Below are 14,737 nucleotides of genomic sequence, written 5' to 3'. Positions count from 1 at the left end.
CTATTTGTCATATCAATATACAAAAACATGCAAAAAATTAAAAACACAAAAATAATTTCTGTAAGACTCTGAGAAAGCAACTCAAAGAAGCCAAATATTAAAGCGTCGCCGATCATATTATGAATATCGGGGTACAATGACGGCTCTGACAAGGCCACCAAAACTGAGCCTGATGCAAGTCAACTGACCGGCGCGAACAGGCATGATTGCAGCAAAAACACAGCTAATGCGATTAAATGCGATCAGGAGGAGATGGACACAAACACATCTCTACCAGTGTGGAACTGCGGAGCGACGCACATGTCACATGTCGGCGCTGCACCTTGGCCAATCTTGTCATCGCCGGATAGACATATGAAATATGAAAAACAAGTCTTGTGTTGGACTCATGATGTGAAATCTGGATTGGAAGCACGGGTGTCGACAAACCTTAAAATCACAAACTGACTCATCAATATCCGCTTCAAAACAATAAAACAAACGTGAGCCGTCATCATAAGAAAGCCCGTGTGGCTCTTTTTGGATGCTCAAATCCAATCAGGCACATGCTAGCGTTGCAAATATTTGTGAACTTCTCCTGTGCTGTTTTCAAGACATCCATGTGTTATAGGACAGCAAAGGGGAGGGTGACAGCTCACTGCCACATGTGACCCCACAGCACTCTTGCATACCCCCTCCCCTCCCCTCCTGCAGCCAAAAAGGCTTTTGCACGTCCAGCTTGCATCATTCACCACCGCCACTCGACTTGCCACTGGTATTTATTTTTTTATCAGGAGTAACTTACAGCACTTTTCATTTAATTGTTTTTGATGGAAAAGGTGAGGCGTCCAGCTGCGTGAGAAATGGGTGACGCACAGTCGGTGTTTGAAGAAGGCGAGCCAGGGCAAGATGCTGCCGAGCGCCAAGTGGAGGATGATAAGAAGGTACACGTTCAAAAGTGTTACAAATGGCGTTTTGCAAATATGCTGGCCAACGATTTCTAAGAGAATTTTTTTTGGTGGAGGCATATTTAAAATTGGAATAATTTGGCACAGTTTATTTGGGGCGTAAAAAAAAATCCAGAAGTTGATATTGTTAAATTAAAAATGCATTGTTGCAAATTTCCTTATCCATTTTGCGGATGATGTAAATTATTTCCGAATTGCTGTGTATCCCGAGAACTATTATGCAATGTCGGATCATAATTGACTTCGTTTTTCTTTTGTGAATTTTATTCAAATGTCCGTACAGCTATGTTTCATATTGAATTTATCTTCATTGCATGGTAAATTATATTTTCTACAGGTTTTAAAATGCAAATAAAAAGCAGACCGCCAAGCCATGAACAGTTCTCAGCAATAAGTCAGTGTTTTTTGTTTTTCATTATGTCAAGATTTTTAATCTCATTAGCCAATTATCTTTTTGCCCCCAACAACCTAAAAGTAGTCACACTAAAGCACATAATTATATCTTGACTAAGACGTCAAATGACAGTTATCAACTTGCATTCCTCAACGAAAAATGAATTTTACTGTTTGAATGTCGTGCTTAATTTTTTTCCGACTTGTTATATTTAAGCAAAAGGCAAATTCACTTTCCTGCTGGAAATTGAGACGACAAGAACTCTAATTAGAAGGGTAACATTTTCACATTTGGGGGTTTTCTGCTTTGTTTGCAGCTTCTCAAAAACAACTGTCAAATTGATGCCAAATCAGCCACCCTGTTAGTGGAGGTCAATGGCATCCAAGAGGATGACACCAATGCCCAAGGTATGCAGAATAAAATGGCAGCTACATAATGAGTCCTAATAAACAAATAAGTTGAGTGGTTTAATGTGCCTTCCCTTCCTGCTATCGACATTAAGATGACTGGCTTCCAGAAAATCCTCCTAAAGAAGTGGAGACGAAAGTTGTAGGGAATGAGATGGAGCCAATCAAAGAGGGCAAAAAAAAGGGCGTGTCTTCAGAAGTGACCGAAGTCGAGGCAAAACACAACGACATCAATGAGAGCTTCAAAACATTCTTCAGTAAAGTTGGGTTGAAATTTACACTCAAACGAGGCTCCAGAGACCACGGCGAGAACCAAGAAGGTGATTCGACTGAGGTCCAAAAGCCTACTGAACAAATTCAAGATGATACAACTCAAGCGGACACAACATGTGAGAGTAAAAATGAGGATTCAACATGGCCGACTGAGGGAGAAGCAACAGATTCCCAGAACGAGGTCAATATCCCTGACGAAGAATGGACGCACCTCGACACCCCGTCCGAACAAGATCCTTCATCTCCCTCTAGCCCCAAAGAACATGTGACGATGTCACCCATGAAAAAGTTTTTCGCCTTGGGACTATTTACCAGATTAGGGAAAAAGAGGCTGTCTTTGGAAGATGAGACCATAACAAGAGAGCTTGTTATGGAGGAAGTCGGAGACACTGAAAAAGAAATGGCACAAGACCAAAACGAGGACATAGAAAATACCACAGTAGCACTAGCAGATGTGTACAAGGAAGAAAATCCACCAGCAGACATGATAAGCGAGCCTGGAGGCCCCAATGAAATTGAGGATGTTCCGTCGAGTGCTCTCAAGAGACTTCTGTTGGGCTCTAGTCTGGTGAAGATCAAAAGGCAAAAAGAAGCAAAGACATCTGTGGGTGAACAATGTCAACCGTCTAGTGACGACCCGGACCAGCTTTTGTCGCCCGCTGCAATGGCAGAGAATGATAAGAAACAAAGTCCTACACAACCCGCAGAAACAACCGTGGTCCAGGAGGAGGAAAGTCCGTGGGCCACCTTTAAGAAACTGTTATCTCCCAAAAAGCGAGTAAACAGGTCCGCCTTGAACAATGATGACATGCAAAACCCAATGCCCAAAGACGAACTGAAGTCAAGCGAAGGAGATGACATATTAGAGTGCAGAATGGATGAGGGCAAAAAGCGGAAGGATTCGGCTATTTCCTGGGATGCCATTTTATGTGCAAGAAGTCAGACAGCAACGGACTTTGATGACGAAACACAAACCGACGATGCAAATGGTACAGAGGCAGTGGAAAATTATGACAATTGTGACGTTTTAGCATCTACTCCCAAGAAAGCCGCAAGTCCACCTGAAAGCGATGTAGAGTCACTTTGCCAAGCCTTCAAAAGACTCATGAGTCCAAAAAGGAAAGCCAAGCTTGTGGAAGAAATGCAACGCAGTCCTGAAACTGAGAGCATGCAAGAAAATGTCTCCCTTTTAGGTAAAATTTTCCCAGGCTGGAATAAGAGAAAGTCAGTCCCAAACAAAGACCAAGAAGCAACTTCGTGTGAGGTGGACCAGGTCGGTGACCTAAATTGTATTATGCCCTTGTATGATTATGACATTGTTGAGACCGAGCCAAAAGAGACCGTTGCAGGAAGGGAACCATCCACAAAAACAGACATTGACCTCAAACAAGACTTCCTCCCTGAGGTGATGGATGCAGCCCCACCTTCGGAAAATCTGCAGACTGAAGAACCCCTACAAATTGTTGAGGGATTACAAAATGAGGCCGCAAATGAAGACCTGGCCCACCTTACAGAGTTCATTGAAAAAGCCCTTAGTGATATTCCGGAAGAAGGTGAGCTTACAGAGAGCACCACAGCAGAAAATGTGATAGTGATTACGTCGGAGGTCCGGAGCGCACCACATCCTGTGGAGGTTAGCCTCGCCGACAATAGCGCCATGATCTCTGCACTCTCCCAACAGGCAGAAAAAACATCAGATGCTACCATACCGGTTCTCACTAAAGCCCAAGTCGAGGAAACAGAAGAGCTCATGCAGCCAGGTGTTGAGAGCACCACCACTCTGCCTGAGGCAGATCTGTTGTGCTCAGACACAATAGTTGGTTCTGTCTTGTGTGACACACTTGGAGAGGATTCGCATCTACCCGGATCCAAACAATCAAATGCACCCACCACCATGATAGATCTGGTTCCAAATGAAATGGAAGCAGCAACGGATGAAACAGAGTCATCCATAGCCGACAAAATAATTTCAACAGAGGCGCTTGACACCCAGGAAATCACACCTACGGAGAAGCTGGACATGAAGAAAATCTCAACCCCCATTCCTACAGAGGAGATTGACACTGAAGAAATCACACTTCACATTTCAACGAAGGAGCTCGAAACAGTGGGAATTACACATGCCATTCCTAACGAGGAGCCAGACATTGAGAAAATCACACCACAAATTCTTGTAGAGAAGCTCGACATCAAGGAAATCAAATCTCCCATACGTTCCAAGGAGCTGGACACCCAAAGTACAACTACACCTTCTACAAAGGAGCTTCACACCAAGGAAATCACAAGTCCCATTCCTACACAGGTGGTTGACACCAAAGAAAGGGGACCTCAAAATCTTACCAAGGAGCTTGGCACCACGGAGATCACAAGTCCCATTCCTACAGAGGAGCTTGACATTGAGACCACAGAGATCACAAGTCCCATTCCTACAGAGAAGGTTGACACTGAGGATATGGGATCTCAAAGTCTTACCAAGGAGCTCAGCACCACGGAGATCACAAGCCCCATTCCTACAAAGAAGGTTGACACTGAGGAAATGGAACCTCAAATTCTTACCAAGGAGCTCGGCACCATTGAGATCACAAGTCCCATTCCTACAGAGAAGCTTGACACTGAGACCACAGAGATCACAAGTCCCATTCCTACAGAGAAGGTTGACAGTGAGGACGGTGGACCTCAAATTCTTATCAAGGAGCTCGACACTACAGATATCACAAGAGCCATTCTTACAGAGAAGCTTGACACTGAGACCATAGAGATCACAAGTCCCATTCCTACAGAGAAGGTTAACACTGAGGAAATGGCACCTCAAATTCTTACCAAGCTCGGCACCATGGAGATCACAAGACCCATTCCTACAGAGGTGGTTGACACTGAGAAAACGGGACCTCAAGTTCTTCCCAAAGACTTCCACACCACAGAGGTCAAAACTCCCATTCCTACAGAGAAGCTTGACACTGAGACCACAGTGAAGGTTGACACTGAGGATATGGAACCTCAAATTCTTACAAAGGAGCTCGGCACCATCGACATCACAAATACCATTCTTACCCAGGTGGTTGACACCAAGGAAAGGGGACCTCAAATTCTTACCAAGGGGCCCGACACCACAGAGATCACAAGTCCCATTTCTACAGAGAAGGTTGATACTGAGGACATGGGACCTCAAATTCTTACCAAGGAGCTCGACACCACAGAGAGCACAAGTTCCATTCCTACAGACGTGTTTGACACTGGGGAAATGGGACCTCAAGTTCTTACCAAGGAGTCAGACACCACAGAGATCACAAGTTCCATTCCTACAGAGGAGGTTGACACTGAGGAAATGGGACCTCAAGTTCTTACCAAGGAGCTCAACACCACAGAGATCACAAGTCCCATTCCTACAGAGTTGGTTGACACTGAGGAAATGGAACCTCAAGTTCTTACCAAGGAGCTCAACACCACCATCGGCACCATCGACATCACAAGTCCCATTCTTACAGAGAAGCTTGACACTGAGACCACAGAGATCACAAGTCCCATTCCTACAGAGAAGGTTGACACTGAGGACATGGGACCTCAAAGTCTTACCAAGGTGCTCGGCACCACGGAGATCACAAGTCCCATTCCTACAAAGAAGCTTGACACTGAGACCATAGAGATCACAAGTCCCATTCCTACAGAGAAGGTTAACACTGAGGAAATGGAACCTCAAATTCTTACGAAGGATCTCAACACCACAGAGATCACAAGTCCCATTCGTACAGAGGTGGTTGACACTGAGAAAATGGGACCTCAAGTTCTTCCCAAAGACTTCCACACCACAGAGGTCAAAACTCCCATTCCTACAGAGAAGCTTGACACTGAGACCACAGTGAAGGTGGACACTGAGGATATGGAACCTCAAATTCTTACAAAGGAGCTCGGCACCATCGACATCACAAGTCCTATTCTTACCCAGGTGGTTGACACCAAGGAAAGGGGACCTCAAATTCTTACCAAGGGGCCCGACACCACAGAGAGCACAAGTTCCATTCCTACAGAGAAGGTTGATACTGAGGACATGGGACCTCAAATTCTTACCAAGGAGCTCGACACCACAGAGAGCACAAGTTCCATTCCCACAGACGTGTTTGACACTGGGGAAATGGGGCCTCAAGTTCTTACCAAGGAGCCAGACACCACAGAGATCACAAGTTCCATTCCTACAGAGGAGGTTGACACTGAGGAAATGGGACCTCAAGTTCTTACCAAGGAGCTCAACACCACAGAGATCACAAGTCCCATTCCTACAGAGTTGGTTGACACTGAGGAAATGGAACCTCAAGTTCTTACCAAGGAGCTCAACACCACCATCGGCACCATCGACATCACAAGTCCCATTCTTACAGAGAAGCTTGACACTGAGACCACAGAGATCACAAGTCCCATTCCTACAGAGAAGGTTGACACTGAGGACATGGGACCTCAAAGTCTTACCAAGGTGCTCGGCACCACGGAGATCACAAGTCCCATTCCTACAAAGAAGGGTGACACTGAGGAAATGGAACCTCAAATTCTTACCAAGGAGCTCGGCACCATGGCGATCACAAGTCCCATTCCTACAGAGAAGCTTGACACTGAGACCACAGAGCTCACAAGTCCCATTCCTACAGAGAAGGTTGACGCTGAGGACAGTGGACCTCAAATTCTTCCCAAGGAGCTCGACAAAACAGATATCACAAGAGCCATTCCTACAGAGAAGCTTGACACTGAGACCACGGAGATCACAAGACACATTCCTACAGAGGTGGTTGACACTGAGGAAACGGAACCTCAAATTCTTACCAAGGAGCTCGGCACCACGGAGATCACAAGTCCCATTCCTACAGAGGTGGTTGACACTGAGGAAACGGGACCTCAAATTCTTACCAAGGAGCTCAGCACCACGGTGATCACAAGTCCCATTCCTACAGAGAAGCTTGACACTGAGGAAACGGGGCCTCAAATTCTTACCAAGGAGCTCAGCACCACGGTGATCACAAGTCCCATTCCTACAGAGAAGCTTGACACTGAGACCACAGAGATCACAAGTACCATTCCTACAGAAGAGGTTGACACTCAGGAAATGGCACCTCAAATTCTTACCAAGGAGCATGACACCATAGATATCACAAGTCCCATTCCGACAGACAAGCTTGACACTGAGGAGATTAGACGTCAAATTCTTATCAATGAGCTCCACACCACAGAGATCACTTCTCCCATTCCTACAGAGAAGCTTGATACTCCGAGTCTGACTGAAGGTCTCAGCACCAAGGAAAGCAAGCCTTTCATTCAGACTGAGGTGCTTTACACTAAGACAGAAACTACACCTCCTATTCCTACCAAGGAGCTCCAAACTGTGGAAATCACACCTCCAATTCTTACAGAGGAGCTCGACTCCAAAGAAATCAAAACCCCAATTTTTATAGAGGAGCTCGACATTGAAGAGTTCACTCCTACTTGTACTGAGGAGCCTGGCACTGAGGAAATCATACATTCCATTCCTAACAAGGAACTTAACATTGAAGAAATCAAGCCTGTGATTCCTACAGAAGGGCTTGACATGGAAGAAATTATACCTCCAATGACTACCTGGAAAATCAGAACCCCAATTCAAACTGAGGAGCTGAACACAGAGGAAATCACACCTTCTGTTCTTGCAAAGGAGCTTGACACCCAGGAAAACACACCTCCAATTCCCAAAGAGGAGTTTAACACCACAGAAATCACAATTCCCATTCTTGCCAAGGAGCTAGAACCTCAGGAAACTTCACCTCCGATTCCTACAGAGGAGCTTGACACCAATGAAATCAAAACCCAATTTCCTATCGAGGAGTTGGACATTGAAGAAACCAAACCTGCCCGTACTGAAGAGCCTGACACTGAGGACATGAAACCATCCATTGCAACCAAGAAACCCGACATTGAGGAACTCAAGTCTCCCTTTCATACAGAGGAGCTTGACACTCAGGAAATTACACCTCCAATTCCAACAGAGGACCTTGATATCAAGGAAATCTCAACTCCCAATCCTGACAAGGGTCTTGACACTAAGGAAATCAGACTTCCTACTCCTACAAAGGCTTATGAGATAGAAGATATAACACCTGCACTACCTACAGAAACACTCAACACCAAAGAAATAAAGCCAAACCATTCAGAGGATTTACACTCCAAGGAAATCACAACTCCCATTCCTAGCCAGGAGCTTGGCACTGAGGACATTAGAGCTCCTCCTTCCACTGAGGAGCATGGCACGGACGATATTACACCTCCCATTCCAGCCAAGGGGTTCAAAATTGAGGAAATCCAGACTCCATTTCTTACTGAAGTGCTTGGCACCAACAAAATCAGTACTCCGACTCCTCAAATTCTGATCCAAGAACCTCCGACTAAGGAACTAACACTTCCTTCTCCTACCCAAGAGACTAACATTGAGGAAATTGTGCCTCCAATTCATACGGAAAATTCAGCCACAGAGGCAATTACAGCTTCCATTCCTACCAGGAAGCTTGACTCCAGTGAAATCACACATCCTATTCTATCGCAGGAAGTCGACACCCAGGAAAATTCCGCTCGCATTTTTTATGAACAGTTTGACGGAGAAGAAATAATACCTCCGATTCCTACTGATGAGTTTGACGCAGTGGAAATCAAGCATCCGATTACAGCCCAGGAGTTGGATACAGAAGTAATTTTACCTCCAAATTCAACCCAAAAGTTTGACTACAAGGAAACCCCACCTCACATTTCTACCAAGGAGCTTGAGACAGAAGAAATGGCAACAGAAAAAACAAAAACTGCTCATTTCTCCAACTCAGAAAACAACTTCAGTAAATTAGACAGTATGGATGAGATCCATGTATTTTTGGAGGACTGCCTCTGTGATATAAGCAAAGGGGAGTCTTCAGAGCAGTTGATGGAACACGAAGCTGTTGCTACAGAAGATGACATTGAAGCTCCACGATCTGAAAAAACTGCTCATACTGACCTTAAAGAAAGTGACACAAAGCAAAACACTTTGCAGATGGTCATAATACATCAGAAAGTCAAGGTAACATCAGAAAAGTGTCCAGAAGCTTTTACAGAGGAACTTCAGTCAACAAAAGAGATTTCATCTGAACCCATCTTGAATTCTGGTGAGGTTTCAGGAGCACAAACAGAAACACTGGCTTTGCAGGAATGTCGTCTTCAACTTGCTTTAGATAAAGTGCTTTGTGAGAAGGTTGCCAGTGAAGTCAAGGAGACAACCAAGCTCCTATCTGAAATCAGTACAGAACCATTCAACAAAGATGTAGCAAAGGAGCCAGTAGATACATCCCAAGATGAACTTATTCGAGAAACAGAAGCTGTGCAAGCAACACCGCAACAATCTGAGAAAGTAGAAGCAGAACTTGTAGAAAACCAGAAAGAGGAGAGTATCCTGCTGCCTGAAGTTGAAGAAAAAGCAATGGCTGCACCTGAAATTGAAATTATCCAGGAACAAGTATCAGTAGCAACACAGAAGAAACAGCTTGAACCTGATCTAGTTGAAGTCCAACATGCTGAAGTCAAAGAAGACATTCATGGAGAAGACCCTCTGATGGAAGAAGTGAAAGACGAAAATGTGCCTCTGCTGGAAGCCGACATTAAGCCAGAAGAAAATGACCAGAGGAGAGCGAGTGATATCCAAATTGAACTCGTAAAAGAGGACAAAGACACCGTTGTACTAGACCTGTCAGTTAAAGCGGAAGGGATCTCAGAAAGTATACTTGCAGAAGAAGCCATGACTGATGAAGTCAAATACAGTCCTTTGCCTGGAAGTGAAAATGAACTAGAAAGCAAAGACCAGAAGGCCAAAGCTGAATTTAGTTCTTTAAAGGAGGTAGTACAAGAATCATGTCTAAAATCATATGAACACCAAGAAGTAGGTGATCCACAGAAAACCATGACAGAAGAATGTGAACAGGAGAAGGCGTCTCAGCTTCAAACCATTATTGAGTCAGCAAAAGATGAGGTGGACGTGGATGCAAATGAAATTGAACCAGTAGAAGAAACATTAGGACAATCCAAACAATCAATCCAGACAGAATCTGTCGAGGCAGAAGAAACCATTTTTGCAGAAGAAATGATGACAGCAGAACTCAAAGAAGAGACGGTGTGTTCTACTGAGGTCCAACCACCAAGTGACCAGCAAGCAGCGGCTGTAGTCAAAACTGGACTAAATCCAGACCAGGCTGTAGCACAAGAAGGAGAAGCAATAACAGATATTGCTGAAGACAAAACAGGTGAAGTTAAAGAGGAGGCGATATCACTGAGTGAAACGAATGTGGAGGCAAACCAGGAAGCAGACACCCGAAAGGAGATGGAGTTACTCGAGAAACCTTCTCAGGCGCTATCAGTAAATGTAACGAATGAGGTCCCAGAGGAGGCAAACCAGGAAGCAGACACCCAAAAAGAGGTGGTGCTACTCGAGAAACATGCTCAGGTGATATCACTAAGTGAAACAAATGTGGTCCCAGAGGAAGCAAACCAGGAAGCAGAGAATGAAATGGAGAACATACATTTTTTTGAAGCCTTAGTATCAAAGGAAGCCAACATGGAATTACTTCAATCTGAGGAAACAACAGAAGTCATTCTGGTGGAGGAAAGTCTTCCAAGTGAACACAAAGATCAAGTGGAGCCTCTGCCTGAATTGCCAGGGAACAAAGACATGAAGCAAATAAGTGATTTGACGGAGGGTACTCCGGCAAAGAAAACTGAAGACACCCAGAATGAATCAATGAAATCAGGTGCTGAAACAGAAGTGCTGCAAAGTGTAAGTGATGAAGTTCAAGAGCCGCAAGAAGTAACTGCAGTTAAAACAGAAATAATAGAGGAGGTGCCTATGTCTGGACTGGGAACCAACGAAGAAAGTCTCACTCAAACATTTTCAAAGGAAACACTGGTAGAGGAAATTTCAGAAACAGAGAATGACATTGCTTCAGAAGCAGAGGAAACCAAGCCTCAACGAGATCAGGCTTTCAACAAGGAGGAGGATTCGGAGAACACAGATCTTCATCGACAGCAAGATGTTATGGACAGGGAGGAAGATGGCACGCCAGAAGTCTCAGAAGCACCTGTATCCTTACACCAGAAGGAACAAAGTTGTGCACAGATCCTTGAAAAGGTTATTTACGAAGAAATCCCTGAAGTTTGTGGAACTCTTGAAGACCAAGTCAAACTTCAAGCACATCAAAGTGATGTGGAAAACAAAACTGAAGGAGAAAACCATGATCTACCAGAGGTGACCACTGCTGAAGTTGCACACGCTCTGGTGACTCAAGTGACCATGTGCCATTTTAAAAAAGTTTCAACTTCACTACCTGATCTGATTACGACATCATCTGACATGCAGGAACCGCTGCTGGAATATGTGCTACCAGAATCCACAGAAATGGTTGTGTCTGAATTACCTACTATAACGAAAAACAACTTGGCGCAGAGGGCACGGGTAGCCAACGAGGTTGTCATGATGCAAGCGACTGCAATGGAGGTCAACCACAGCATTCAAGTACAAGTCGTCCAAATGGACATCACAACGGCAGAGAAGAGCGTGGATCAGATTCTGGAGGTTGGGATAGGAGATAAAGGAGTAACTGATGTGTGTAACAGAAATATTGAAGGGCTTGAGGAAGTCATGCAAGAGAACTATGCAGGGATGTGTCATGAGCTCGTTCCACATGTAATGGAGAACAAACTTGAGACCTTGGACCAAATGGTTTTAAAAGAGGCAAAAGAAGTTGAAATGGGAGAAGTTGAGGGAAATATGGAATTATCAGACGAAACACAAAGTTTAAAGGTCCTGGTCCCCATTTGCGCCCTGGAAGCAGAGGAGCCCATGGCACCGACTGATAAAGCTGGTAAGGCACCGGTAGCAAAAGAAGAACACCTCAAAGATAGTCAAAAAGACCCAGAGCCAGTCAAAGGTCATCGAACCCTTGTATTGCAAGATTGCGTACAACAAATGGAGCCAGCTGAAAAAGGAAAACACAAAACTGAGCAAGTTCAGTCACCAGAATCTTTCCCCCAAACAGATCTAGATGAGTACCAAGACATAAAGTCCAATGAGGTTGAAGAACTACAATCTGAAATAGATACAGAAGAACACTCATCATTACCAGATCTTAAAAGAACAGAGCAAAGTGAGGTTAGTGTACAGACAATCCTGGCTCTCGACTCAGTACTTTCCGTCGACAACCATAAGCAGCTAGGGATAACTGGGGAAAATGTTCAGGTGCAAGAAATAGAAAAGCCCTCATGTCCAAAAGCGCCATCTGAGATCGAAGAGACGGCTCTAGCAGATGAACATATTCAATCCCCAATAGAATCCACTGAGACACAGAAACAGATGGAACTAGTAGAAAAACATGTCCAGACAAGTGAAAACCCAGAGCCCCTCCCCCCAAAAGAGTCCACTGAGACCCAGGAACAGAAGGAGCTACTCAAGATACATGATCAGGGAAGAGAAAACCAAGTGTCATCACCACAAAGAGAGCCCACGGAAACTCAAAATGAGTTACTCGAGAAACATGCTCAGGCAAGCCAAAACCAAGAGCCCATAATCCAAAAAGTGTCAACTGAGACCCAGAAAGAGATGGAGGGATCAGAAGAGCAGGAGCAGGTAGGAGGAACCCAAGTAGCATCACCCCAAGATGAGCCCACTGAGACCCAGAAACAGACAGAGCTACAAGAGAAACACGTTCAGGAAAGCAAAAGGCATGGGTTGCTACCCCAAAAAGAGTTAATCGAGACCCAGAAAGAGATGGTGGTATCAGAAGAGCATGTTCAGGCAAACGAAAACCAAGAGTCCCTCCTCCCAAAAATGTCTGAGACTCAGAAACAAATGGAGCCACTTGAAAACCAAGTCCAGGCAGGTGAAAACCAAGAGCTCCAAGGGTCCACCGAGAGTCAGAAACAGATAGAGCTACAAGGGAAATATCTACATGCAAGTGAAACACCAGAGTCCATACCCCAAACGGAGTCGACGGAGACCCAGAAACATATGGAGCTGTCAGAAGAAAACCAAGCGCCATTACCCAAAGAAGAACCCAACGAGACCGAGAAATCTATGGAGCTTCAAGAGAAATACCTTCAGGCAAGCAAAAACCAAGAGCCCCTCCCCCAAGAAGAACCCACCGAGACCCAGAAACAGACTGAGCTTCAAGAGAAATACTTTCAGGCAACTGAAACACAAGACCCCCTACCCCAAAATGATTCCCCCGAGACTCAGGAACAGACCAAGCTCCAAGAGAAATATTTTCAGGCAAGTGGAACACAAGAGCCCATATCACAACGAGAGTCCACCGAGACCCAGAAACAGATGAACCTACAACAGAAAGATGTTCAGGCTAGCCAAATCCAAGAGCTCATAGCCCAAGAGGAGTCAACAGAAACCCAGAAACATAAGGAGATATCAGAAGAGCATGAGCAGGCAATAGATAACCAAGTGGCATCACCCCAAGAAGAGCCTACTGAGAGCCAGACAGAGCAGGTTCAGGCAAGTGAAAACCAAAAGCCCTTGCCCCAAAAAGAGTTCATGGAGACCCAGAAACAGACAGAGGAAACTGAGGAGTTTGTTCAGGCCACAGAAACGGAAATGGTGTCATTCCCAAAAGAGCCAGCCACCGACCAAAATCAAGCAGTTCGAATTGAAGAGACCTCTGAACCGGCGAGCGAATTGAAATCCACCGAGATCACGGCGAAGGCGAACTCTTCCGTCCTTTCTGGCCTCCCCACAAGGGAGATAGAAGACCCAGTCGAGGAAAAGCTACCAATGATAACAGTCAAATTAATTTTAGAAATTCAACCAGTGGAGACAATGGAACCACAAGAAGCAGTTGGAGCCACAGTGGATGAAACACCCAACATGTGGAAAACACAAACATTCAAATGTGCGTCAAAACCAGAAACCGAAGACGACGGGGAGGAGATATGGATGGACGCAAAGGAAGAGATTGAAATTCAAGAGGCGCCTAAAGATGAGAGTCCGCGACGGGACGGCAACTTTGAGGCCGAACGTGAGTGCGAAGGCGGCCATTTTGACATTGCGGTTGACAATTCAAAAATGGAAAGTGCGCCAGTCGCGGAGCGGGATCGAGCGGGTACGTTTCTCTTCTTCTTCTTCAAATGTTGTCGTATGTACACATGCTAATGCTGGACTGCGTTCTCTTTCATGTCTTACTTTCAAGGTCGCGCTGAAGAGCAGAAGGTCACCACTGCCGAGAAGGACGCACTGAACTGATTTGCAGACTCAGCATATCGTACTTATTAATTGTTTGGTATTTTAACATGAACAGACTAACAAATAGTCATAGTGTCAATTTATTAAGACACGTGTCGCTCGTCATAATGTACATATTAGCTACGTATTTTCCCCTCCAACAGCAAAAAGTGAGAAGAGCCTGGATATGCATGACCCAATATTTTTGGATGTTGCACTTAGAAAAATGTGTTTATTCTGATTCCAAGTAGGAACACGCCTTGCACTGTCGACACACTTTCGTTGTTTGTTTGCATCTGCGACATATCGACAAACTCACGCCGATGCTGCTGTCAAATATTTTAACGATTGAATAAAAAAAGAAAAAAAAGTCCAGTCATGTGTGAACGTGTTTCAGTCTTTAACGTTACACCAGCAATAGACAAACTTCTTTCTTGAGAAGTTATAAAATGTTCCATTGTTGTTGAAC

The 14,737-nt window shown here is 44.8% G+C and overlaps 1 protein-coding gene across 17 annotated transcripts; it reads left to right on the top strand.

The window, feature by feature from the left end:
- Positions 1-714: 714 nt before the first annotated feature.
- Positions 715-14,643, top strand: akap12a (A kinase (PRKA) anchor protein 12a). 17 transcript variants are annotated; one of them, XM_037240886.1, is made up of 6 exons: positions 716-923; positions 1,658-1,748; positions 1,844-4,458; positions 4,759-4,806; positions 5,164-14,149; positions 14,237-14,643. In XM_037240886.1, exons 1-6 carry the CDS (start codon positions 843-845, stop codon positions 14,287-14,289), a joined length of 11,874 nt encoding a protein of 3,957 aa, XP_037096781.1. In that variant the 5' UTR covers positions 716-842; the 3' UTR covers positions 14,290-14,643. The 17 variants fall into 17 exon arrangements, with proteins under 17 accessions (XP_037096782.1, XP_037096781.1, XP_037096774.1 ...); XM_037240887.1 differs by having other exon boundaries at positions 715-923; positions 1,844-12,522; positions 13,243-14,149; XM_037240879.1 differs by having other exon boundaries at positions 4,759-14,149.
- The last annotated feature ends 94 nt before the right edge of the window (positions 14,644-14,737 follow it).

Source organism: Syngnathus acus, chromosome 22, assembly GCF_901709675.1.
Source record: "Syngnathus acus chromosome 22, fSynAcu1.2, whole genome shotgun sequence".
NCBI classification, from domain to species: Eukaryota; Metazoa; Chordata; class Actinopteri; order Syngnathiformes; family Syngnathidae; genus Syngnathus; species Syngnathus acus.
Note: the sequence above shows the minus strand (reverse complement) of the source record. Positions and strands in the feature narration are given on the sequence as shown.

What these genes read in the sequence shown, in the direction of transcription:
- akap12a (XM_037240871.1), top strand. Translation starts at nt 843, where the DNA reads ATGGGTGACGCACAGTCGGTGTTTGAAGAAGGCGAGCCAGGGCAAGAT. An exon ending in AAGTGGAGGATGATAAGAAG is followed by an intron (nt 924 to 1,657) that starts GTACACGTTCAA and finishes CTTTGTTTGCAG; the next exon opens with CTTCTCAAAAACAACTGTCA. An exon ending in GGATGACACCAATGCCCAAG is followed by an intron (nt 1,749 to 1,843) that starts GTATGCAGAATA and finishes ATCGACATTAAG; the next exon opens with ATGACTGGCTTCCAGAAAAT.